The 27,196-nt window shown below is 35.0% G+C and overlaps 1 protein-coding gene across 3 annotated transcripts in view; it reads right to left on the bottom strand.

Annotated features, from left to right (window-relative positions):
- Nucleotides 1-3,043: 3,043 nt before the first annotated feature.
- The window catches only part of LOC138703096 (UDP-glycosyltransferase UGT5-like), a 35,877-nt gene continuing 11,724 nt past the window's right edge, over nucleotides 3,044-27,196 (bottom strand). For 2 of the 3 annotated variants that reach the window (XM_069830680.1, XM_069830681.1), the window contains exons 2-5: nucleotides 17,017-17,857; nucleotides 14,784-15,009; nucleotides 11,143-11,362; nucleotides 3,044-3,645 (exon numbers count right to left, since the gene is read on the bottom strand). In XM_069830680.1, coding sequence (XP_069686781.1) covers nucleotides 3,366-3,645; nucleotides 11,143-11,362; nucleotides 14,784-15,009; nucleotides 17,017-17,838 — 1,548 coding nt within the window. In that variant the 5' untranslated portion in view covers nucleotides 17,839-17,857 and the 3' untranslated portion in view covers nucleotides 3,044-3,365. Of the gene's footprint in view, nucleotides 3,646-11,142; nucleotides 11,363-14,783; nucleotides 15,010-17,016; nucleotides 17,858-22,643; nucleotides 22,789-27,196 lie in introns of those variants that run through there. The other variant, XM_069830679.1, reaches the window with a different exon arrangement.

Below are 27,196 nucleotides of genomic sequence, written 5' to 3'. Positions count from 1 at the left end.
GAACTCCAGTCTTGAGAGGGGGTAGCAAACGGTGTTTCCGGTTCTCAACCGTTAATCCAAAGGTATAGGCAGGTTAATATTAGATATGTTAGTAAAAATAAAATGGTTGTCCCTGTATAAATGGAATGAATTCTTGGACAGCGAGTAACAGATGGTGATAGAACTGTAAGATGTAACGAGAGCATCCTAGTCCTCCCAGTTAGCCTATCTGTATCACAGTCTAGTATATACAGTCACGAAGCTCAATACGTAGTAAATATGCATCCATAGATAGTTTCCAACCACTAGGATCGCTAATATCATCTCATTACAGACAATGCAAAATAGTACCGGCACAGTCTATTGTTTCTAGCATCCTCACAACTCAAGTTTCGTAACTGTGTATATATTAGACTGTGTCTGTATGCAGATCCCAAATATTGAAATATGTCTCAGTAAACAATTATGCCTACTTTCAACGCGCGGTTGCTTATCACGATATGCTTATTTTGATGCTACCTACCACCAAAAAGCCACCGGCGTGGCTCAGGCGGTAGCGCGTTTGGCTGCTGATCCGTAGCCGTGCTCGGGCGTGGTTTCGATTCCCGCTTGGGCTGAATACCTGGTTGGGCTCTTTCCTAGGTTTTCCCAGCCGTAAGGCGAATGTCATGTAATCTGTGGCGAATCGTCGGCTTCATCTCGTCAGATTCCATTTATTATAACCAATCCCATCTACGCTAAAAGTCCACACCTGTGGAGTAACGGTTAGCGCGTCTGGCCACGAAACCAGATGGCCCGGGTTCGATTCCCGGTTGGGGCAAGTTACCTGGTTGAGGTTTTTCCGGGGTTTTCCAGCAAACCCAATATGAGAAAGGCACAAAAATTATCATGAAATTTAGTCTAAGAGACATAAATATGTAAAGAAAATGAGGAATTAGACGAAGAAGCAGTCAGTTTAGCGTATTACATTTTCAATTTTTGTATCGATATTACTGTGAGAGAATAAAACCGTGAAGTAGACTCAGCTATACTATAAGTAGAATAAGAGCGCAAATTGATATTTTAATATGTTTATATAGTTTGAGAATTTCACTAAAAGCAATGAAGATGACTTGTATGAGACTTTGTTCGTGTTGAAAGAAATGTCTTCTTAAAATAATTGTTTAAAGCATCCGTCAACAGCAAATTAAGTACTCGTATTAAAATGGAACATACAGGTTGTCGGCAGACTCTCTTGCTCTGCTGATTCGGAACTCCACTCGGGGTTGGATTGCCTGGTTGGATTACATTCACGTTTGGTCTGATGTGGGAAGCGGCAGTAGTCGCTGTCTATACTGTTGCAGGTAACTGTGCGCCAGACGTAAGAAGTTCTACCAAAACTATTAAGTTTTTTTTTTTTGGTAGGTTACTTTACTATACGGGAATTTTACTGGAAGCAAGTAAAGAGATAGGTTTGGAAGTAAATCCCGAAAAGACAAAGTATATGATTATGTCTCGCGACGAGATTATTGTACGAAATGGAAATATAAAAATTGGATATTTATCTTTTGAAGAGGTGGAGAAGTTCAAATATCTTGGAGCAACAGTAACAAATATAAATGATAGACTACTCGGGAGGAAATTAAACACAGAATAAATATGGGAAATGCCTGTTATTATTCGGTTGAGAAGCTTTTATCATCCAGTCTGCTGTCAAAAAATCTGAAAGTTAGAATTTATAAAACAGTTATATTACCGGTTGTTGTTTATGGTTGTGAAACTTGGACTCTCACTTTGAGAGAGGAACATAGGTTAAGGGTGTTTGAGAATAAGGCGCTTAGGAAAATATTTGGAGCTAAGAGGGATGAAGTTACAGGAGAATGGAGAAAGTTACACAACACAGAACTGCAGGCAATGTATTCTTCACCTGGCATAATTAGGAACATTAAATCCAGATGTTAGAGATGGGCAGGGCATGTAGCACGTATGGTCGAATCCAGAAATGCATATAGAGTGTTAGTTGGGAGGCCGGAGGGAAAAAGACCTTTAGGGAGGCCGAGACGTAGATGGGAGGATAATATTAAAATGGATTTGAGGGAGGTGGGATATGATGATAGAGAATGGATTAATTTTGCTCAGGACAGGGACCAATGGCTGGCTTATGTGAGGGCGGCAATGAACCTCCGGGTTCCTTAAAAGCCAGTAAGTGAGGTTACTTTACTACGTTGTAGCAACATCTCAGGTTATTTAGTGTCTGAATGAAATGAAGGTGATAATAGCGGTGTAATGAGTCCGGGGTCCAGCACCGATAGTTACCCAGCATTTGTTGTTATTGGGTTGAGGGAAAACCCGGAGAAAACCTCAACCAGGGAACTTGTCCCGACCAAGATTCGAGCCCGTGCCACCTGGTTTTGCGATTAGACGCACTAACCGCTATTCCACAGGTGTGGGCTATTAAGTTTTGTGAGCTTGGGCTATGTATCTACCGAATGGACGCAGCTTTCAATGCCAACAAACCAGCAAAACAAACATGTACAGTCGGATGGTAACCGAACTTATCGTTGTGCCAATGATCCATGGCCATAGAAACAAAATGAACAATTAACATTGTGTAAAAAAGAACTATAGTTGGCAATTACATTTTTCGTAATTTTCAATATAAAATAATTTACCCATACATATAAAAATTTCAAACAAAATACGTAACAGGTTCTCTGTTAAAAAACATCCAGGTGGTCGCAGGCGAAATCCAATACAAGAAGCAGTTATCTCTTGGCTTGGTACCCAAACTCCCCAGGTCTAACCCCTCCAGACTTCTTCGTGTAGAGTTTTGTTAAAGTCACTGTTTATTCAGAAAAACCCAGGAACACTGATGATCTGAAAGTAAAAATTTCTCGAGCTTTTTCACAAATAACCCCTCTTATGTTACAACAGACATGGGGTGAATTGCATCACCGTTATGGGTTGTGCAGGGTGCGCAATGGGGGTCATGTTGAGCTCTGAGGAATCTCCCATCTTTCAGTGTTGTACGAGTATGCAGGAAGTTTCAACAAATGAAGTTCAGTAGTAAATGTTTTACGGTGTTTTTATTTTATCCATATGCTTATCCAAACGGATGACCCGTTTAATGTTAGCAATAATGTTTCATTGTATCTTTAGTTATTGTTTAAACTTCGAATTAATGTAAATTGTAGAAACATTCTGTGGAGCAGTGTTTTCAGTACTATAAAACAAATTATTGGAAGCAAAGATATCAATATCTCTTATGTTCTGTTTATACCAACATATTACTCGGGGATGAATGTCGATTTGGTAGTAGCAAATGAAGAAATTGTAAAAGAATTATTATCATTTACTGCATAAAATTAATGACAACGGAAACAGAAAAAAAAAAATATTATTTCGTTCTAGTCTTTCTTATGTTTGGAACTTATTGTTGCCTTAATTGGTAACATTAATATAATGATGCGGTAAGAAATCCAGAATGTGAGGACTGACACCAGAACGACGATAGCGATGACATCGAGCAGGGAATACTGATACCACGTAAGGTTCAGAGCTGCTGAACGGAGGTGACGTGCTCCTTTGTGCCTGATGACGTACTCAACCCACCAGACTGCTCGGTCCAATGGATTGTCGGGTTGATCGTTCAATCGGTTCAACAACTTTTTCATGTTTTCTTTGTATCTGTAATTGAGAGGATATTTCAATTTACAAAATTGTCGTAAATATGTGTAGCTAGTAAAATAATTCAACGGCTGTGGGAAAAATTGTGCTAGACAAACGTTATCGCATAGTTGTTTGATGATCGTCCACCTCTACTTAGCTCAATCATCCGTATTAGCCTGGCGTAACGAGTCTAAGAGAGTAGGCGACCCCTCTGTTCTTACCTATGTGCTCTGACGATGGAGCCCATGTATGTATGTATGTATGTATGTATGTAATGTTATGTATGTATGTAATGTTATGTATGTATGTAATGTTATGTATGTATGTAATGTTATGTATGTATATATGTAATGTTATGTAATGTTATGTATGTATGTATGTATGGGCTATTCCATATGAAATCGATCAGTAAAAAACCTCGAATTTTTATACTCTAATTTTTTCCCTATTTATACAAAGTGCTGAGGAGAGTGTATTTTGCAAAAATATACTATCGAAAGTCAAACGGTTTTCGTCTTGTTGAGCGACAAATTTAGCGTATTTTAGAAAAACAAGCCTCTTTCAGCGCTCAGAACTCTGGAACCATTTACTGCAGAACATTGAACGAGAGCTCATTTTGAAGCGGACATTTGGTAGGTTATGATAAGAAGTAATCCATATTTTTATTGTATACAGAGAGACAGTTAATCTGATTTTATTTACTTTTAGGCTTTTTGCCCATTTGTAAAAATGTAAAAAAATATTGAGAAAAAACCTTGCATTATTAAGAGGGATTCGGCATTGTTTGCTTAGTGTCACGGCAATAAGTTTCGGGGGTTTTAAATAAATTATTTTCACACGCCTAGACTTGAAAGTCGCAAAACAGCACACACTGGTCGAGAGATGAAGATAAGCGAGCATTGGGCGTCATTTTACTCCTGTGTTTATGAAAACCTGTGATAAAGCTAGCCCAGCTATGCGCTACTAGACGAAACATCACGTTGTTTATGTCTCCCGGCCTTGCTTGCCTAGGCTAGCTCCCGCCTCACAGTCAGCTGGTTAGCTCACGCGCGTACTATTTATTTTCTTTATTTGATTTTTCAATACTTCCTTATTAACGTTGCACCAGTAAAAAATACGTGTTTATTTGTACTTTCAATGCGGAATCTAACCATATATTTTAAAAATATTTTTTCGTGGGCAAAGGTGTCTTAATTAAGAAAAATCTAAATTTCTCCATTTCCATAAAAAGTAAGAACAACTGTTTACATGTCAATATAAACTTTAACTTTTCAGCATCAAAATAAACCATGATTTTGATCATTGGGTGAAAGGGTTTCGGAGCCACAACAGTTTAAGTTGCTAATTTTATGAAAATGCGATAAATTAAAATATTTTAAATTTAAACACTATGAAGTTCTGATGCCTCAAACTTTGCACAAAGCATTGTATCATAGTTGTATACGGACAGAAAAAGTTTCATTGTATTTAAAAATTGCAAGGTCAATTTTCTCTATATTTCGGTCGATTTGAGATGGAATAGCCCGTATGTATGTATGTATGTATGTATGTATGTATGTATGTATGTATGTATGTATGTATGTATGTGTGTGTGTGTGTATGTATGTGGTTGCGAAACGTTGATAATGTAAAGTTCCAGGACACTGTGGTATATCCAAAAGCCTAATTCTAATTTGAGTGTAGTCTGTGCAATCATTAAACAAATATTAACCATTTTCGCAATCAGGACTTGGTTTTAACTCAAGTCTCTCCTTGAGACAATTTTTGTTGTCACACATTTTAAACTCCAGTTTCTTTAGTTCTTGTTTAGTACTTTTCCACCAATGTTGGCCATTATGATGTTCTCACAGATCTGATAATTGAGGACAGGAACATCAATTTCTCATGAATGACAATATTCGTAAACATATTCAGTACGGAAATGTGAATAGAAGTCACATACCTACACAAATATATGAGCCGTTGAGAGCAAAAATAGTGTAAGTCAAAAATGGGTAATGAGGATTAAAGTAAACATTATGTAAAATACAGCGCAAAGTTTAATATTCAATTTATTTAAACTATTAGTAGTTAGTGGGTAGCACGAAGGACAAATTAATTGCTACTTTGCGCTGTATTTACAGAATTTTTACTTTAAACATCATTACCCATTTTTGACTTACACCACTTCTGCTCTGAACGGCTCATATACTAAGGAGTTAATAAAAATATCCGATAATTTGCTCGTAGAATATGGATACTTATTGTGAGTCCTAATTTTCACCGTCATCTTCGAAATAGTCACCTTGAGCTTGTTTACAAGGGTTCCAGCGATGTTTTACATTTTTAGAAGCATTCGTTAAATCCTGCCGACTTTAACGTGTTGAAAACCTTCTGCGATTCCGTTTGGATCTCTTCAATGGAGTCAAAACCCCGCCATTTTAACATTACTTTCCTTTTAGGAAATAGATATCAGAGATCCAGATCAGGCGAGTAGGTAAATGGGGAACAATGGTCATTTTGTCAGAAAGTTCCAACAAGGAGAGAGGTGTGTGCAGGAAGTCATGGTGGAAGAGCAAACAGGGAATAGTAGAAAGAGACGTCCCACAATTTATAGTAATTTAAGACTGATTTTGAACCAAAAACTGAAGGGTTCAGAACCATAGTGCGCCAAGCGCCATTTATTAAAAACGTATTAAAATTAAGTGAATACCTTAGTTTTATGAAGATTGACATATAATTTAGTTTTAATGTGTATGCTTTATTTTACTTGCTATATGTTTCCATTGAATTATGGTAATAACTTCATTTTAACCCTTGTTTTCTACGATTTTGGTAAATGCCGCTTGGCCGACTATGGTTCTGAACCCTTCAATTCTTACTTTGTTCTTTGTCAGGGATGTAGGAAAGGTCGCTATTTCGCGGCAGTTTAATACTCCTTTAAATGAAAGAATCCCACTAACGAATATATACCAAACATATTAATAACCGAAAGTACATGTTTTGTAAGTTATCCAAGAAGGTTTTTGTATGTTAGGTTGCATATGACAATTAATCTATACTAATAATCAGGGAACGGATTTATATGGACTAAAAATATATGAAATATGTAAATATATATGTAGTTATTTTTACCAAAATATGGAATTAAATATGGATTTTTACCAAAATATGGAATTAAATATGGACTTAAAATTATAAAAAAATGACTATGTACGTTAAATATTGGTACATTTTAATCAAACTAAACAAAAAATATAATGGACGTACCTTATCTTCCAATGTAGTTTCAACAAAACACAATTTTTATTGTCTGTTACCATAACAATAGGTTACAAACATTTCTTTCAAGTGCTGAAAAGTGAATCTTCTTCTATTGTCTCTGAGGATAGATTTATACTGACTAAAAGAGCGTTCGACGTCACAAGAAGTAACTGGTACATAATTCAATTTCACAATGTCTGCTGGGGATAAGTCCAAGTTAATCTTCACTGTTGATTCACCACTCATCACAGCAACAACCTTTTGTAGTTCTTCATATCCAGGGTTTTTTGAAAGTACAGTGTCCACCTTAGCTCTTACTGCATCTGCAACTTTACCTCTACCACGATTCAGTTGTTCCACAGTACTATTTATAATTTCAAAACTTTCAGATAGTGAAAGGTGCCTATTTTGGAGACTTTTGAGCGTTTTTATGATGCATGAAAATGTATGCTGAATGTGAGCTAAGTCATTCTTCACACTTATGTCACAGGTAACTGTTTTCGCAGTATCAATTGAGACTGCATCTTCAGAGTCCAATGCAAGGAGAACATTGTTAATAGAGTCTATATGTTCGGCATAATATTCAACTGCTTCTAGCCATGTACCCCATCTAGTTAAAATTGGCTTTGGTGGCAATGGAATTTCAGGGTACATTTCTTTCAACACGTTAACTCTACTGGGAGCTTTGAGAAATACTTTTTTCACTGATGAAATCAACAAATCTACTTTAGGGAAATTGTCTCTGACCACTTCTGCCACACGATGAAATGCATGCGCCACACAAGTAAAATGAGTCAATTTAGGATATACAACAGATAATGCTTGTCCAGCTTTGACCATATAAGGGGCAGCATCGCTAATAAAGAATAACACATTATCGTACATAATACCCTTTGGCCACAGGATACCCATAGCTTCGTTGAACAGTTTAACTATAGTTTTGTTATTGCACTTTTCTAGAACATCACAATGTAAAAGAATTCGTTCAGAATATTGTTCACTTAACAAACCGATAACTACATTACCAACAAGTCTACCTTCTTTGTCGGGAGTCTCATCAATGGAAACCCAAATTGAACTATCTTTAATTTCATCTCTTATCTTCTGTATTGTCTCATCGTAGATGGATGGAGCATACGTCTTCCTAAGTGTTGACTCATCCGGGATTGTATGTTGAGTATATTTTTCAAGGAATTCCCTGAAGACCTTATTCTTTAGTTTGTAGAGAGGAATATCAGCAGAGATGAGAGAACGGCACAGGTCGATGTTAAACTCAGATCTTACATTCGATGTTGTTGGTTGTGTTAAAAACAATTGTCTCTGCTTGGAATTTAGTTGTTTGTTGGCCTGATGTTTACTAGTTGTAATGTGTTGTTGCACCAGGAACTTTTGTGTAGATGATACTGCACACTGACACAAATTACAAAATAATATTTTATTGTCAGTTGATAAACCATCTTCTTTAAATTCTGAAATGTAACTTGTTAGTTTTGATTTTAAATTGACTGAATGACGTACTTTTGGCATATCTACCGTCTTTATAGTATGATTTACAAAACTGAACCTATGTGTACTCTGACTGGCATTTAACTGTTGAGCTGCACAACTGAAGTCTGTTAAAAATTTTAAATTAAATTAATACAGTTTTGTAACTTACTTTCCCATTGTTGATAGGACTGCTAATTTTCAAATAACTCTGATGTTAAAGGGATTACTGAACATGTGTTTAAATCTCTATTGTTGAAATGTATTTTTAAAAGTTAATGGAATTTTGTTTTGTTTTATTGTTAAACCTAATATAATATGGACTGTTTTATATGAAATATGGAAAATATATGGAAATTAACGAAAATATGTACTAAACTCTAAAATATGGAAAAATATGGAAAATAAAAGTAGGATTTTTCAACCCTACACATTGTGAAACATAAAGATAATGCAAAATATAAATTATATTAGCTTTATAAGTAAATATGTATTTACATATAAATCCTTTCCCTGCTAATAATAAATCTGTAAGCGAAATTTTTCTGGCAATTTTCACTTTTCCAAAAATAATTGATGTTAACATATATAATTAATCATCCTGAAACCGAAAATCGCTTTTTTGAAATTTTTGTTTGTATGTCTGTCTGTCTGGATGTTTGTTACCTTTTCACGCGATAATGGCTGAACGGATTTCGATGAAAATTGGAACATAAATTAAGTTCGTTGTAACTTAGATTTTAGGCTATATGGCATTCAAAACTCTTTATTTTAAAAGGGGGGCTATAAGGGGGCCTGAATTAAATAAACCGAAATATCTCGCTTATTATTGACTTTTGTGAAAAATATTACATAACAAACGTTTCTTTAAAAATGATTTCCTATAAGTTTTATTCCAGGCAAAATTTTTATAGGACTGATATTTAAGTCTGTCTGTCTGTCTGGATGTTTGTTAACTTTTCACGTTTGGCTTTTTTGAAATTTTTGTTTGTATGTCTGTTTGTCTGTCTGTCTGGATGTTTGTTACCTTTTCACGCGATAATGGCTGAACGGATTTCGATGAAAATTGGAATATAAATTAAGTTCGTTGTATCTTAGATTTTAGGCTATATAGAATTGAAAATACTTTATTTAAAGGGGCCTGAATTAAATAAACCGAAATATCTCGCTTATTACTGATTTTTGTGAAAAATTTTACATAACAACGATTTCTTTAAAAATGATTTCCGATAAGTTTTATTCCAGGCAATATTTTGATATAACGTATATTTAAGGATATACAAGAGTTTTAAAATAACAATACAATACATTTCCACCCGCCTCAGATTATAGTGTCGTTGTTCCGTAACTTCTAGGTGCAAAATATTAAATTTTTTAGTAGGAAGAAAAACAAATTTATTCAGTCTATATCAGTAGTGCATAGGAGATAGTGAATTCTTACATTTTCAAAAGAAAGAAATGTAATTAAGTTATATATAGTAGATTGTATTATTTCCTGCATCACTGTTTAAGTTATTTAGTAGAGCAAAAATCTGAAGATCGATATGTGACATAGGAGTTACTGCAGGAACGACGACGATGGCTACAATGAAATGAAAACAAATGACTCCGTCTATTTAAGTCGGCCTTGACGTTTATCAATATTAATATACAGAGAATATTTTGTGTGTTTGTATGAAGTAATCTCAGAAGCTAATTAACCTTCACTATTTGAATTTTGTATAGTCTCTAGATGGATGTAATGCTACAAATGAGGACTGAGGTAAGATGGAAAGAAATCTGTACGCACAAAAACTTGATATTCTGTCGAAATATGTATTGTATAACTTGATTATTGCAACTTTATTTGGTCCATATAAAATACTCTAATTTTATACACTCATTTTACCATAGAGATCACTGGAGCTGAGTTATTTTAAAAGGTGTCATGAAATGGCGTTCCTGCGCTCATAATTTACCCATATTCGTTTTCTTTGTTTCTTAAAATAATATTTATGTAGAGTACCTCATTTTTTTATTTGCATAAACAATGATATACAACCGAGCGAGTTGGCTCAGGCGTTAGCATTTGAGACACGCATTCGGGGATCCCGGGTTCAAACCCCGTGGCCGACCAATCTGACTGAGGTTTTTCATGATTTCCCTTAGTCATAAAGGCAAATGCCGGATTGGAAAGATACATGCCATTATTCATCACCGCCTCAGTTACCAATACCAAAAACATTAATTAAAGTCTATAATCAGTTGCATCAACACAAGCCATCTACAACACACAATAGAAACAGGAACTCAACAAGAGTAAAAACTGCCTGCTGATATACCCACAAATTCTAAACACGCGACATGACCACAGATGTTAAGGCGTGAATAAAATAAACTTAACAAAAAAAAAAGTTGCACAGTGAGGTTAACATAAAAATGATCTTCGTACACAATCAACTCTATTAATTTGGAGTGATTTATTAAAGGATGCATTCAAGACAAACTTAGAAAAATGTTTGCATCAAATGAGTGGTCTCTGGACCAAAATGATAGCATTTTAATGGTATTTAAATACAATTTAAATTAAGTACCACATTAAACGATTTATTCTTCTATCAAACACGAATGTTTCCTGGACCCAATGTTCTATTTTAATTATGTAATTACTTTATATTTATTTCTAATAAGTGCAGCGGAGCGCACGGGTACAGCTAGTCAAGTATATAGTTGATCGATAAATTATTATTTTTCCCTTATTTTGTAAAATTTGATGTATATTCTGAAAATTTGCCTGTGAATACTTACGTTTTGTTATGAATTACTTCATTAATCGCTTCCAATAAAATTTCTTTTGTGAGGTCGTTGATTTCCAGGTAGATTCCTGCACCATATTCTGCCATGTTTCTTATAATCCTATCTTGATCCGAGAAGAATGGAATTCCTACGACAGGAACTGAAGCTGCAAGTGTTTCTTCTGTACTCTGTAGACCTCCTTGATATATAAACAATTTGATGTTCGGATGACCTGTAAGTCAGAACACAGTGTAAATGTGTGTTTTTGTCAGATTTACGTGGGACTATGTGTCACCATAATTACTCTTTATTAGATCCGCATTATGTATTGTGTGTATTATTTATACGATTAAGGGACCCTATAAATTATGATGATAGAAAACCACCGGCATAGCCACCGGCATAGCTCAGTCTGTTAAGGCGCTTGCCTGCCGGTCTGAAGTTGCGCTCGGGAGCGGTTTCGATCCCCGCTTGGGCTGATTACCTGGTTGGGTTTTTTCCGAGGTTTTCCCCAACCGTATGGTGAATGCCATGTAATCTGTGGCGAATCCTCGACCTCATCTCGCCAAATACCATCTCGCTATCACCAATCTCATCGATGCTAAATAACCTCGTATGTGATACAGCGTCGTTAAGTAACCAACTAAAAATAATGATGATAGAAATCAATATTTATTTGAATATACTGCATATGGCAGGTAATATTAAGGGAACTGGGTAGTGATGCCTGTGCGATTAAAAGATTTCAATAGAAAAGTTTAGTTCAATATTTCTAGGCTTCTAGTGTTCAGAATGGAATAAAAATTTCCAGGCTTGTATAATCAATCATTCTGAATTCAGTGATAGAAAAGACAACTAATTTGTTTCGAATCCAAGTGCAATAGAAAGATCCTAACTGATAACCTGTTTTCCCACTTTCCTGAGCGTACCTGATTCTTCAGGTGCACATTACTTGCTACAATCTTCACTCATATACCTTGTATTTTTTAAGTCATCTAGTAATGTGTATTGTAAATTATAAAGCGAAATTTAGTTAAATATTTCACCTCTAGTGAAACAGAAAAATATTGAACTTTGCTTAACATGTTTTACAATTTTTTTTTTCAATGCCTATATTTTTTTTTCTCGTGTTGTGTGTGTGATATTCTTAAACCCGTAGGTGTACTATGTAGAACACAGGCTGCAGAAAACACTGTAAAAGTTTCATGTAAATTGATTCAGTAGTTTCTGAGAAAAATGCACTTAAGTTTGAAAAATATCAACATATTGAAAACTGCATTTAAAAAAAAAAGTATAATGTATGAATTACATGCACCTCCAAATTTAAAGAGGTCATTTAAAAGGCTTAAGTTATATGCAGAAATACCCCCGTAATATTTATATTGTTTTAAAGAGCAGTTTTGGACTTTATTTTAAAATACAAAATAAAAAATCGGATTTTTGATCTTTAATCACTACCTGGTTCCCTTAAGATTCCATAATGAGCTGTACAGATAAAACAATAAAAATACACTCATTAGAATCAACAGTTCAGCTGATAATAAGGTATTCCATGTAGTGAGCCACATATTAATATCTTTCGATTGTGAAACTGAACCTTGTAAATATTTCCTACTCCTTATTCCTCACACTTTCAATATATTGAACAAAAACACAACACCGTCTTCTCTGGGGTCAGGAAGCATACTAATGTGAAAAATGTTTAATTTTGAATAAATATTGTAATATTTTCAAATGGATGTTTGAATAAACGGAAACGGCATAAACTGTGTATAAATCGCAAGATTTAAGTCCATTAATAAATATTCCTTTTACTAATGGTGGAAACTTTAACGATTCTTTGTGTGAGAGACATAAGACAGTAAAGAAAACAATTGACAAGGAATATGAAATATAATGGCTGTGCCACCATATCAGTCGAACCAAGGCAAGGTTAAGGTAGCAGTGATAATGCCAGAAGGCTTATTATGCGTTCCTGCAAAGAAATGAAGGGAAATATAAGCTGGAATGTAGTAATCTGCTATCAGATAATGAAATGGTAATTAATTCTTTTTACACATTCATAATAATAGTTAAGATAGTTAGTATGAACAGGGTGGAAATGAAATAACCCTGCCGATTTTCAGAGTGGTTAGCTCATGTTGTATGTAGCAAAAAAGTATAATACCGTATCTGTGGTAAATTCGTAGATTTCTCAGAAAAATTCGTAATTATCAACAGCAGGATCGTGTTTTCTCCATATCTATAGAAAATCTGATAAAAATCATTTATCCCCAGGCGTATTTCAATAGCGTAGAAGGTTTTCGTGTAAATTTAATTATGGTACAACTAATTTCAAGCCATTGAACGATGCGAGCAGATTGCAACTTCGTAGCGAGAGAGGGCGCGAGAGACAGATCTGAGTTCGTTGATCTCTTACATCATTATTACTAGAAGAGTGGCGACTGTGTTAGCGTCGATATTATCACACTGCTTGAACTTTCAACTTCATTTTCTAATTAACCGTGCATTTAATCACGAAACGCATTATAGATTTCCTATTCCTTTGTACCCTGTAATGTTACTCTAATATTCATTAGGAGGAAATGAATTCCATGTCAAAGACAACAAATGTATCAAATACTATTAAAGGGTCAATTCATGTATTTTTTGGAATTTTATCTCGAAAACGAACATAATTTGACAAAAAGGGATGGATTTATCGCTTTTTTGGTGCGAGATAACGATTTAGCGAATTTTCGACTTTAGGAAAACTAATTTAAGTGGTTAAATTCCACGAGAAATCCATGTATATGCATAAACGCGCGTAAGGATTATGATGAATGGTTTGAATCTTACGTTTTTTTTGGGTGCCGGAAAGCGTCGTAGATAATTATAAACTTTGAAAAAACTGAATTTGTGGGTTAAATCACATAGTCAATTTTTGTTTATTTGCAAATTCTGTCTTGAAATCCTGTCTTTGGATTTTGACGAAATGGGGTGAATCTACCATTTTTGGATACAAGAAAGCAAATTAGCTAATTTTGGACATAGGAAAAACTCATTTCAGAAGTCAAATTAAGCGAAAAATTCTTGTGTATTTGAACATTTATCTTGAAAACCGGCATAAGGATTTGGTTGAAAATAAGGTAAATCTGTCGTTTTTGGGTGCGCGAAAGCGATTTAACGAGGCTTCGAATTTAGGAAAATTCATTTAAGGGATTATAATATAACTAGACTGATTTCTGCGAACTAAAAATGCCTATGCTACTGATAATGAAGTAAATCTAGGGGACACATTCGCAATATTTCTGACTCATTAGTTAAAAAAAAGTATTGCTGTATTTTCAGCAGAGTAGAGAAGTAATTGAAGCGGTGAGATCAATAACCATTCAAGTCCATTTACACAAGTTTTGAGAAAAACGCAAAAAAAAAATATATATATATATATTTCTTACCTGATTATTATTTTTTGCACGTAATATTTCTGGTTCTTTTAGGGATCAAGACAAAGTAGTATACCAACTTTTAGAGTCGTAACACTTTTGGAAATATCCAAAATTAAATTTCAAATTTGCAAATATTGAATGACTAGAAGTGGACTTTAATGGTTATTCATCTCACCGCTTCAATTGTAATAAAATTGCGTGATTTGTAAGTTTATATTTTCTTACTGAGAACGTGTTGTTGCGGAAGCCACTTCGCCACCTTTACGTTGCTAGGTTGTCCCGGTAATTCATCATCTTCCCACTTCCACAGCACTTTGAACTGTTGGAGCTCTGAGAATGCATCCAAGAATATTTGCCTCTTCTCCTTTGGAAGTCTGTCACTTAACACGTTAGTGCCGAGACTGAAGTAAATAACTCCTTCAGGTGCTCCATCAAGGAACCTCTGAAGATCCTGCCAAATATTCAAAACGCAACTTAAAGATCTGTTAATTTGACGTTACTTCGTCTTTACGACTTTATGAAACTGACGAAAGCCTGATAGGCTATCAGCCGGACCAAATGGACGTTGGACGTTCGTCTAGAACAAGAGATATCAGAGCGTCTGCACTGCGTGCTCTCGTGATCCGCTCATTTCCTTAAGAGCGATGATTGTACTTTATCTTGCTAAAAAGTGAACCTTGTTGGATTTGTATTGCTTGTAGTATGAGCACGTAATACAGGCGCTTCGACATCCCTGGTCTAGAACAAATCAGGGTACACAAATACTTTGTACAACAAATGAAGGTTTCAGAACCATAGTGGGTCAAGCGCCATTTACTAAAACCGTAGAAAACAAGGGTTAAAATGAAGTTATCAGCATAATTCAATGGAAACATATAGCAAGTAATATAAAGTATACACATTCAAGCTAAATGATATGTCAATCTTCATTCAACTATGGTATTCGCTTAATTTTAACCCTTGCTTTCTCCGTTTTTAATAAATGGCGCTTGGCCCACTATGGTTCTGAACCCTACAGATGAACATTAATCGTAAGTAGGCCTAACACTTATTCAGTGAGAAAGTAACATGGAAGGTAAAGATAATGACCACAGTATAATCTTTCTTAATTTCAGAGGTAATACTAATATTCGATTAGTCTCAATCTGGTGTTATATATATATATATATATATATATATATATATATATATATATATATATATACTGTATGTCATATAGCCTTCCTTGAAGATTTTTCAAAACTTTAGGGACACGATTTTCACGTCTCAAACAGTAAAGAAAACTTTCTCAGTCCCAAAATTCTGGAGATAATTGTATTTATTCCTAGTTACTACTTTTTTGCTTGTTGCTTGGTAAGAAGAAGTGGAAATGCACAAGGAGCAAGTGATGATGAACAAAATCTGAATGATTAAGTTCACTTAGTGTTATGTTATGTTTCAAATTTCATACAAAGTGATTTATGTTTACATTTTGTTAAAATCTGTTTAAGATAATAATTTTTGTGTTCTGTTTACTCCTATGTTTATTTTTGTACTATCACACTGTGTAACATAACAGTGTAACACTTCTATGTAAACAAGGATCGTGTACAGCTGTTCCCCCTAAAAAGGGCCCACATAAGCATCACTTCGAACATCAATATATATATGAAAACTGAAGAAAAACTTAGTTTCTACTTAGCACTTGATAGAATAAACATGAAAGAGTATTTTTTGTATAATGTTGCACAAGTAAAAGAGCAATAAATAAAGTGTTATGCTTAGTTGAATTCTTTATTCTTATTTCTCTCAAAATATGGTTTCCTATCAGAGGACCTTATTATATAGAACTCCTCAATTATGACTTTCAATGGTACCATGGAAACTATTTTACAAAGGTACCAAGATAAAGAAGAGGGATGAAAAATTGCTACTGGAGTTTGAAAATAATATATTTTTTTTGCGGAAAATATCATTAAATAATAAACTATTTAACTTATCGGAATCATAGTGTCAATTAAAAAGAACCTTGATGCTTCCACTCTGTACGTGTCCTTACGCCTTAACCGCGATGAAAATCTGTGTACTGTTGCGTGTACTAAATTTTATTATATTTTTACGAGGCATAAATTTTAAAAGGAAAGCTCAGTCGAAATCTGTAGATTTTGAGTTTATTACAATGTGTTTTATTTCATATTAAATGCTATTGAATTGTACTAAAATTATATTGCATGTTCATTATTCCTAAGTTAATTTACTCAGAATTCTTAATAACAAATAAATACGTCTGACAAACTACAGAAGATCGCTATACCCGCAGACGTACAGACGACACGATCAAAAGTAATTTTGGATATGTGCAGTTCTGAAAAGTGGAGGTCAGCTAAATCTCGAAGTCAATTTACAGTTCTTACCTACGTAATAATTTGTCTTATGAGAAATAAAAAGACCGATAACGGAATACTGGACAGTTCATTACCTGCGGCAGAGGTATTGGTTGCTGCAGATGTAGTCCACGTACTTCGACAATGGCTGGAACATTTGGTCTGACGTACAGGGATAAGGAGTCATGGCTCACTAATACCAAACTCACGTTCTTCTCTATGTCTCCAATATAGGGCATGGAGGCTCCAAAATACTTCCTTGCGATGGCATCGTGTCTTGGCAACACTGTGCCATGCCACAACCATTTAGACCACAGGAAATGCCACATACTGGAAACCCTTTCCCAAAATGTTTTACGAACAGTGTGTTTAACAAATACATCTGGGATATAAGCCGGACTTATTGGATTTCCAACAGCTTCATGGCCAGCTTGAAATAATCCAGTTGAGCAGATTCCTACAAATGGAGTTGATAAAAAGTAACTATATGCATATATGCAAGGTGATGCAAGCCATTCCACAATCACCAAGTCAAAACTGTGCTCCAGAACTATTTTCTGAAGATGTTTGTTGTTATATATTATTTCACATAAATTTTCAGAAACTTCCGTAATGGTCGAAACGAATTTCTTCTGATGTGTATCATAGTCTTTGCTTCCAGCAAAGTTGAATATCTTTTTCCAAGGAACGTACAATTCTGACATATCTATTTGGGTATAGTTCTCCAGATTTGAGACTCTCATGGGGTCGCTTGTAACAACAGTGACATCATGTCCACGGGAATGCAGTCCTTTCATCAGTCCTCGATAGACGATTTGATGGCTGAATGAAGGAATTGGAAACAGTCCCAAAATGCGTGCCGCATTACTTGATGTGAAACAGATGATCAACTTGAGAAATACGTGGCGCGCCTTCATATCTCATTCGTTAGTAATTCTGAAAATATTAAAGGATATTTTTTAATTAAAATTTACATTAAACCATACACTTTTTTGTAAATATTGTGACAATATTTTCATATCATTATTATTAAGTAAGTATTAATGATAGAATGACTTTGAGCAATTAATTAGTTTAAGAACCTCTCATAATTTTTTACTGGTGCATTATAAATACTCAATGTGAGAACCTCTTGTCTCACGACACATCAACACGATGGTCAAATTGTGCTCGCTCTCTCAGACATTTCTCTTTTCATGGATGCAACCACAGCAATGATCTTACTTCTTCATAGATTTGAGGTACAGGTGTCACCTAAACTGCATCCTTCACAAACCACATAAAATTACGTTGATTAGTATAATTTTATGTCTGGTGACCTGGAAGGCTAAGGGCGATAGCACGTCCAATCCAACAATGTGTTAGATTGTAATCCGGGATTTCTACGAAACAATCTTTGCACCATTCTTACCTAATTTGTGTTCGCAAGGTGCAGGACACAAAAGATTTCTGTTGTCCAGTTGTCGTTTTTCAACAATGTCTTCCATGGCAACAGAAATAATACGTTTTTCGGATCACAGAAATTGAAAATTTGAAAATGTTAAATTTTCAAGTCTGTGTGAATTCTGCAGTATTAGGAGGGTTATTTAGGTTATGGCGAATCACAGAAACGTAATACATAGTTCTCGAAAGTATGTGCGTAGAGCTAGTCTGCAGTTGAACATTTCTAAATCCATCGTTTCCAAGGTCCTACGTTCTCGTCTGCAATTTAACCCCTACAAACTGCAATTAGTGCATAATTTGAAACTTGATGACCATGAAAAACGATGTGTTTTCTTTGAAAATTTATTGACGCTGATGGCGGATTATGAAGACCTTTCAGCCAAATTCATTTTTAGTGACGAGGCAACGTTCCACGTCAATGGGAAAGTAAACAAGTACAATGTTAGGATTTGAGGGAGCGAGAATCCACATTTCATTTTCGAGGTTGAACGTGACTCCCCTAAGCTAAATGTGTTTTGTGCCGTTTCGAAACGGAAAGTGTATGGTCCATTTTTCTTTCAAGAGAACACTGTCATCGGTATGAGTTATCTTGGTATGCTTACTGAGTGGCTGTTTCCACGATTGGAAGAAAGAGGCAACGAATTTATTTTCCAACAAGATGGAGCACCTTCTCACTCCTCACATTCACATCATTTAACACAATTTGCTTATGTCCAACAATGTCTTAATGACAAGCGAAATAGCGGAAACGGCGGTTTTTTCTTCTTGTGCTGCCATCTATTGTTTCGGTCAACAATTATCAATTACGCATTTCCTGAAAGTATACAGAGCACATGCGGTACTTCTGCCTCGGTTACAGTACACGAAATGAATGAAGGTAATTGATTGGCTCTCTGAAAGCACGGGGTATAGATGCTCAGAACAGAACTCAACGCGGCCGCCTTCATTCCTGCATAGTAAAATATTACTTTATTAATATTTGTTTTATTAATTATAGGAAAAATGGTATTTTTCAAATTTCAAAAAACTTTTGAAGGTGAAATTTAAATTATGATTTATTTAACGACGCTCGCAACTGCGAGGTTATATCAGCGTCGCCAGTGTGCCGGAATTTTGTCCCTCAGGACAATAAATCTACTGACATGAACCTGTCGCATTTAAACAAACTTAAATGTCACCGACCTCGGCCGGGATCGAACCCTCAACCTCGTGCATAGAAGGCCAGCGCTATACCAACTACGCTACCGAGAGCGACTTGAAGGTGAATAAATAAGATATTTTATAAAATGAATGCATAGAAATGTTTCTCTATGTCTTGTGAATGTAACCAAAAACAAATTAAGCTTGAAAATTGAGACCCTCTACTATAAACTTGGGTCTGAAAATACTTCTAAAAAGAATAGAAAAAAAATCAAAAATCAAAAGCCAAAAACATTTGGAACTTCAAAATTTTGAATTTTGTTATCTTTTACTTAGTAAAAATGCTCTCAAAATTCGGTTGGAAAAAAATGATTAGTATGAAAGTCATTTTTAAGGAGTGTTCTCTTAATTCCAACAATTTGTATATAGCCTAAATGAACAAAGAATCCAAACTTGGTTACTCTTTTTAAAAACACGTTCATTAAGTTATGTATGGTTCATAGTTATGAACTCGAATTGAACCGATTATTTTTGAAAGGTCATATATCCACTTTTGTCAATTTTACAGGAGAAGCAAAAAGCTGTTTATTTTGCTAATAGCACTTTGCAGTGTAATCAGATATTTTTTATTCGGCGACAGAGGTGTTAAGTTACATTTACATTCATAAATTAATGATAACATCACCAAAACTTAACTGTAAAAACATAATATTTGTGATGTACTTGTGGCCTTTCAATAATGAATAATAAGTAAAATGTAATAAAATGAATCTTTATGTTCTTAAACGTGCTTTAACTATTATTGACTAACAAATATTTAAGAATATAACCGTTAAGAACATTATTTTGCTACGGCAATATATCTTATTTCTGAAATAAAGCAATTTAAAAGCATAAAAGCTTTTAAGTTTCTTCATTAAACACTTCCTCTGAAGTTTTCAATCACCTTCACTGTTTTTCACTTCTATCGGGCACTGCGGAATTTCTTTATAAAATTGAAGATATTCAGGAATTACATACTGCGTAACTTGGCTGACATCTTCAACTTTCTTCTTATTTATTGGAACTTTTCCATAATATGATTTACTTTAAAGTATTTTCAAATCATTAGGATACATCGCATTAGTTCTATGCAGTAACTTGAATGTGTGTGTCATTACTCCATCAATATATTCATATGCAACCACTGTAGGCCTACCCGGGGACTTAGCATCAGAAACCATAATTGAATCGGTTGGAGCTAAAAGGAACTAAGTCAAAATATGTAGTTTTGGGTTATGCAACAATTTTAACAATGGATGTCATGCGCATCGAACGGTGGACGAAGGAACTAAGACTTTTAAATATTCTTTTGTCTTCTATAACATAAAAATATAATATTTGTGTTATTAGTGGGATGTTTTTTGCTTCTTTTGAAAAGTTGTGAAAAGTGACTTACAAGGGAAGGGTTTCGGCTCGAACAGGAATTTTTGGTTAAAAATGGTGATGAAGACCGTAAAAGCATTCATTTGTGTAACTCTCTCTTTGGTTGGTATTGGCCAATACACTTCTTTAAAAATGTACATGAGGATTCTCTATAAAATGCATGAAACAGCATGGAGCAGAGCAATAAGCACAACACGCAGAAGCAACACCTGAACAATCTTCTGAACCACACTCCAGTGCTGAAAAATCAAATGCTACCTGAATTACATTTTTGAACTCCGAGACTTGTTCAGTATTCACGTAACCAGCTGACTGTCAGGAATACTGAAGCATAGGGCGGTATACTGGAGCAGAAAACTGGTTATGAATAACAGAGTGCATTTCCATTATAAACACTCGATTTCACAAGTCAAGTTCTGGATTCTCAGCAAGAGGTTCTTATGTAATCTGTTATCCTCCGAGCATATATTTTGTACTGTGTAAGGAAATAGATATCCAGAGGCTGGATATATTTAGTTTTTTTTTTTTAGGTGGAATGATCATACATTCTATGTCCTAGCCTTGGAATGATTCATGTTTAAGGTTGTGTCCTTGTGCGCACTCCATGAATCACACAGCAGTACGCTATATACTTTTGACTAGCTGCAAGATTTTCAGACAGAACGTTGGAGAAAAATGTCCTTAAATGGGCTTTAGACATTTTACCACTCGCACTAGCTTCTAGGCTAGGCTAGGCTTACGGGTAAGGTGTCCCATCCCCTTAACTTGTGCAGTGCTCTCCCCACCCCTCAACTTGTACAGTGCTCTGACAGGTGAACCACACATTACACAAACGAATGCTTTTGGGAGCTTTGCGGAGATGTAAAGATGGGCCTGTATACAAATTTTGGATACGAAATTCCTGTTCGAGCCGAAACCCTTCCCTTGTTAGTTCCTTTTAGCTTCGAATGATTCAATTGAATACTCTGAAATGTAAAAATATATTTATGATCTTTAGGCACTTGTTTTCCTAGTGATTCAACTACTCGCCATTTTGTAACTGTTGTAAACAAAGAATGGAATCATGAGATTTTATATTGTACATCATGCAAAGAATTATGGGAAAAAAAGAGAGTTTGTTATTGATAGGTCACATGTCCTGGACACGTGCACTTTCAATACTAAACGGAAACTCCTTTACACTGTAACATTCGGTAGAGTGCACATACTTGAGGCTTTTCTTCAGCAAATGGTGCGCTACAGTAAGAAGAATATGATGGTGGTCATAACTCAGTTTGTCAAAAAAGTGGACGTGTGACCTTTCAATAATAATCGATTCAATTTTACGAAAAGTTTCTTGAGATCTTTAAGACAGATGAGATCCCCAATATGGAAAAAGGAGTGCAAAATTTGGGAGAGAAACCACAGCGAAAAATGCTCACATTGAACTGAAGGATAAGTTAAATTTTGAGCAACATCTCATTGTCATGGAAAAAACAGGAAACGAGAGGTCGTTTTGGATTACAGGCCTTGTGGAACAGAAAAATCGGTCTTAGTAGTCATTCATTCGTTATGATGACTGACAAACGGCAAGTTTTGAATTCAGCGCAAAGACGACCTGTATTTTAGAAAGCTAGTAATGGTTTTTGTATATTTTAACATATTAACATTATATCAATTCATTTTCTGACCAATTTTGATGCAATACCTTCATCGTGTAGTTAATAATGCTTACCACTCGCGTTCTGAAGTGACCAGTGCCACTAAGTCCTGGAAGACCGACTGAGAATCAATTTATTTAGTAGTCATATCTTACTATATGATAGTGTGTGACTTGTTATTTTTCTAGTGGATGTCTCTTTGTAGTAGGCCTACTTTGTGACAATAGAGGAATATATATGACATACCAGTTTCTATTTTATTTTATATACAATTCGAAGTTTATAATTTCCCTGAACATATGTCACGGAATTCCCTATTATTTAAAAATATTCAACAGGTTTTCAAGTTGGTCTACTAATCATTTCTGAACCAAAATAGTATACTGAACAGGATGTAGTGATAATCCTATGTTAAGTTATAAAATATTAAACAGTGAATCATTTTAAAATAATTGCAATGGAGACAGGGATGAGACAAGGATAGTATTAGCATGTGATAACCTTCACTACCTCTACTTAACTGTCAACCTGTCTTAAGTACATATCATGTTCCGGAAGTGCTTAATATATTATACGCAATAATCTGTTTAGAATGTATGAGTAGTTTTATTATATTCGAAGGAACGATGCAATGTCCCTTACATGCTACAAGTATTTATTAGCTATTGATAATACCCGTTACTTGCATATCTAGATGTTCGGAAGTGACAATAATTTTATTAATGCTAAATGTCACAATGACAAATAGGGTAGGCTGGGGTAAAGGTGCACGCTTAACACTTTTCTGTTTTTTCCCAGCTGGTTTTCTGGTTTCATGACAATGAAACTTATACACAGCACACCTAGAATCATACATTACATCAGTGGTTCGCAACCGGTATGTCGCGAAATTTTGGAATTGAAAAATAAATTTTATGCCATCCAGAAAGTCTCTTTACAACGCATTTTTTATTTACAACGAAGCCTTTGATATGGTACATTTTATTTTGAGACAGACTTTACCAATGAAACGTGAACATCTGCAACAATGCTCAGTAATTCGTTTACTCTTCCCACTTAGTAATAAATACTGTAGGCCCTAGAGCAGGCATGTCAAAACCTTGCACATTGTGCAGTAGCCTCTGTGCGATGTGCATTTTCTATTCCCCTACCTGGAGGGAGTGAATCGCCTTGGAGGGCAACGCTACAGGCTATACAGACCTGCAACAGCATATCAGCTTTTCTCTCAGTAAAGGCTGGTTCGCAATAAACCGGAAACGAGAATCGGAACGAAAACGGTAAAATTGTTAAATTGTGTACATTTAAATGTGATCATTCACAATTAACGAAAAGCTTGCCGGAGCCCGGGATCGGGAACGGAGAGTTGGCCAAGTTTCAACTTTGGCGTTCACGTTTCCGATCACAGCCCACTAGATTCATTCTATTGCCATCTAAAAGCTATTTTGGAGCAAGTTTTATTTGATGAGATTCTAATTTTGGAACAAGTTTTATTTGATGAAATTCTAATTTTGAGTGTTGAGAAAAATCCTCACGTTTGCGATAAGCGGCGCGCCTCGTATAAAGATGAGAAAATGAAGGAGAATACGTGGCTTTCAATAGCTGCGTCTTTGAACACCGATCGGAAGCGAATCATATTTTATTACTGTATGGGTTGTATTACACACTACATATTCATGCTTCAATTCAATAACTACTGTTGTGTTCATTTTTGTTCTATTACAAATGTTTGATCTCTAATTATTTTACGCTATGGTAGACTTAAAATAGGTTGTGATAAAGATGCATGGGCATATTTATAGTACCGTACATATGAAATGTTTCAGTTGAAATTTCGAAGTTGGTTAACCTGTGTTTATGTTGGCTGCCTTGTACTCATGAGAGAATGTAATTGGTCAATTATACAGAAATAACATCAGAATGCGTAATATCGACTTTACATATCTTTATTGACATGCATATCGATGCATAGTCGTCTACGTTCTCAGTTCATTGTGAATCAAAAATTTTCATATTCACGTCCTCTGCTTCTCGTTTTCATTCTGGTTCTCGTTCCCGGTTTATTGTGAACTAGCCTTAACTCAGTTTCAGTACGGGTACTGATTTGGCTGTCTGTGAATGAGTTATGATAAATAAAGTGAGGAGTTCACAGATAACGAAGAAGGGAAATTATGAATCATATAACATAATTGTTATAATGTTTTCCTCAGCCAACAATAATTATTTTAAAATGAAAGGTTTTGATCAGCTCATGTCGAGGTAATAGTGTTGTGACAGTTTAGATCAGATTAGTAAAGTTAATCAGTACTCTCACGGCAAAACGAAATTGACATTGGCGTTGTTTTAGAGTCTGTACTAACACAGCCATCAAAGATAAGACGACTTACGACTTTCATTTGATAAGCTGGTAAGTGATGAGAATATTGTGAGGAATACATTAAGGTTCTTGTGGTTGTAAGGAGCGAAGAAAGTAACTATTTGCAAGGCGGAAAAATTTTCTGGAATATATATAATGACAAATTTTCCGTCTCACGTCAATATATTATGCTAATATACTTACATTAATAAAACCTTAAACCTGACATAAATAGAATATCGTCGCTTCACAGCTTGTGAACTACACTTTTAATTTCTTTCAGTAACGATGCCAACTTCTCGATACTTGCTCTCAACGTTTTCTAAATAAACTTTATATGAATTTAAATTCTAAGCTTAATTTATATCATTTATTAATATTAATGTTAATTTATATTGACATACAGCAAGGAAATTATTTGTGTAAAAACTTCACAATGTCCTACTACATGCAATTAATTGGGAGTATATTTTCTTTAACATTTGTGTACCAATGGTCCCAATAAATAATAATGCTTGACGAAGAATGAAAGAATAGGGTCTATTATTTAAAATAATTATAACCTACTACGTAAAATGAAATACTGTGTTCGTTCTTTGTTGTTTCGACATTACTGCAATATTCTTTTTCTTCAAATACTATATAAAAATCATATTAATAAATTATGCTTTACAAACCACTACTTTGTCAAGCATAACTGAGTAAGCCTAAAGTTTTTTGTATTGCAATTGTCAAATGTAGACACTGATAATAACCGTGTTTTTTTCCTTCTGCTAAGTGTATTTATAATGTCCAAATGCCTATTTAATCCAACCCTAGAAGCGCAGAATAGATTATTGTACACCCCTGCAGCTAAGAACTGGTAAGAGCAACCCTTGAATGATGCAGTCCACATAGACCGGCGATCCGCGCACATAACTGCACATTCAGAGTCTGATTTCTGACATGCCTGCCCTAGAGTTTAGAATCGTCAGAACATATCGATCAGTTTCAGTATGATAGTGCGACTATTTTATGAAAAGTCCATTATTTAGATTTTATTATTGACAAATTTTTAATTCGAAATCAAGCTCTGGGTTAGAATTAGATAACAGTAGTGCTAATTCAAATAATGTACGCGAAAATTCCCTTCAGGGTTCATAAAACCATACTGCGTTTCGTAAATCTAGTGATGAATACTTTCAATATAGTTTCACGTGGCGTGGAGATCAATATAAACAAAATCCCGATTGTTTTATATGCGGAAATGTTTTGTCAAATCAGTCGATGGTGCCGAATAAACTAAAAAGACATTTATAACTGCCGTTTTCAACGTCATAATAGTGTGAATCAGCATTTTCTACTATGAAAATAGTGAACTCTAAACAAAGTAACAGACTGCTGCATCTTGAAGATGATTTAAGTGTCCAGTGAACCATAAGGCCACGTATAGGGAAACTCTGTGCAGCCCACCAAGCGCAGACTTCACATTAATTTAAATAGGTGAGTTTTCAAAAACGACATAAAAATCTTTTATCGGACATCCAACATAGATAGGCTGGGATTTTTGACACATACTACGTTTGTATTTTTCTAATCTATTCAAGTTGCTTTTTTTTTTAAGTATTTTCGATTGTTTATTAACATAGACCTATCTACAACACTGGATGTCCGACACTACATAACGTTTCAATGCTTTTTTTTTCTGACGGAACGCGCTGGAACAGCGTTCCTGCACTTTTTTCTTGCATTTTTCATCATGCAAGCGAAATATGTGTGAATAACTATGTTTTTAATTTAATTTTTCTTTGAATTCCGCTTAGACCTGCAGGGTGCTATTCATAGACATTTCGCTAGCCCGCGCTACGAGCGTGCTAAACTAGCCCCGACTATCGATTGGTTAGTTGTACAGGATTCATATCATATCACATCGCTAACTCTGGTTTATGAATACGAAAAACGTTAGTTCGCTGATCATCCGCCGGAAGCCCGCGCCAAGAATGTCTTTGAATATGGCCCCAAAAGTCTTAGTTGGACGAAAAGGAGGATAAAAACGAAGAAATTCCCGTGCAGTGAACAGTAATGATCTCCCCGTATACTACGCTATAAAATATTCTACACAGAGTTCCACCACCTATTCCTCCCAAAGAATATCACTGGTTGTTGTTATTATTATATTGTTATTAATAAAAACAAATAAGTGTGTCGCGATATAGTGGGCGTTCAGTAGGGGCCTAAATTGTGTCGTCAGTCAAAAAAGGTTGGGAACCACTGCTTTACATGATGCCATAAGTT

This window comes from Periplaneta americana, chromosome 7 (assembly GCF_040183065.1).
Source record: "Periplaneta americana isolate PAMFEO1 chromosome 7, P.americana_PAMFEO1_priV1, whole genome shotgun sequence".
Taxonomy (NCBI): Eukaryota; Metazoa; Arthropoda; class Insecta; order Blattodea; family Blattidae; genus Periplaneta; species Periplaneta americana.
The sequence above is the reverse complement of the archived record's forward strand: the minus strand, read 5'-3'. Positions and strand labels throughout refer to the sequence as shown.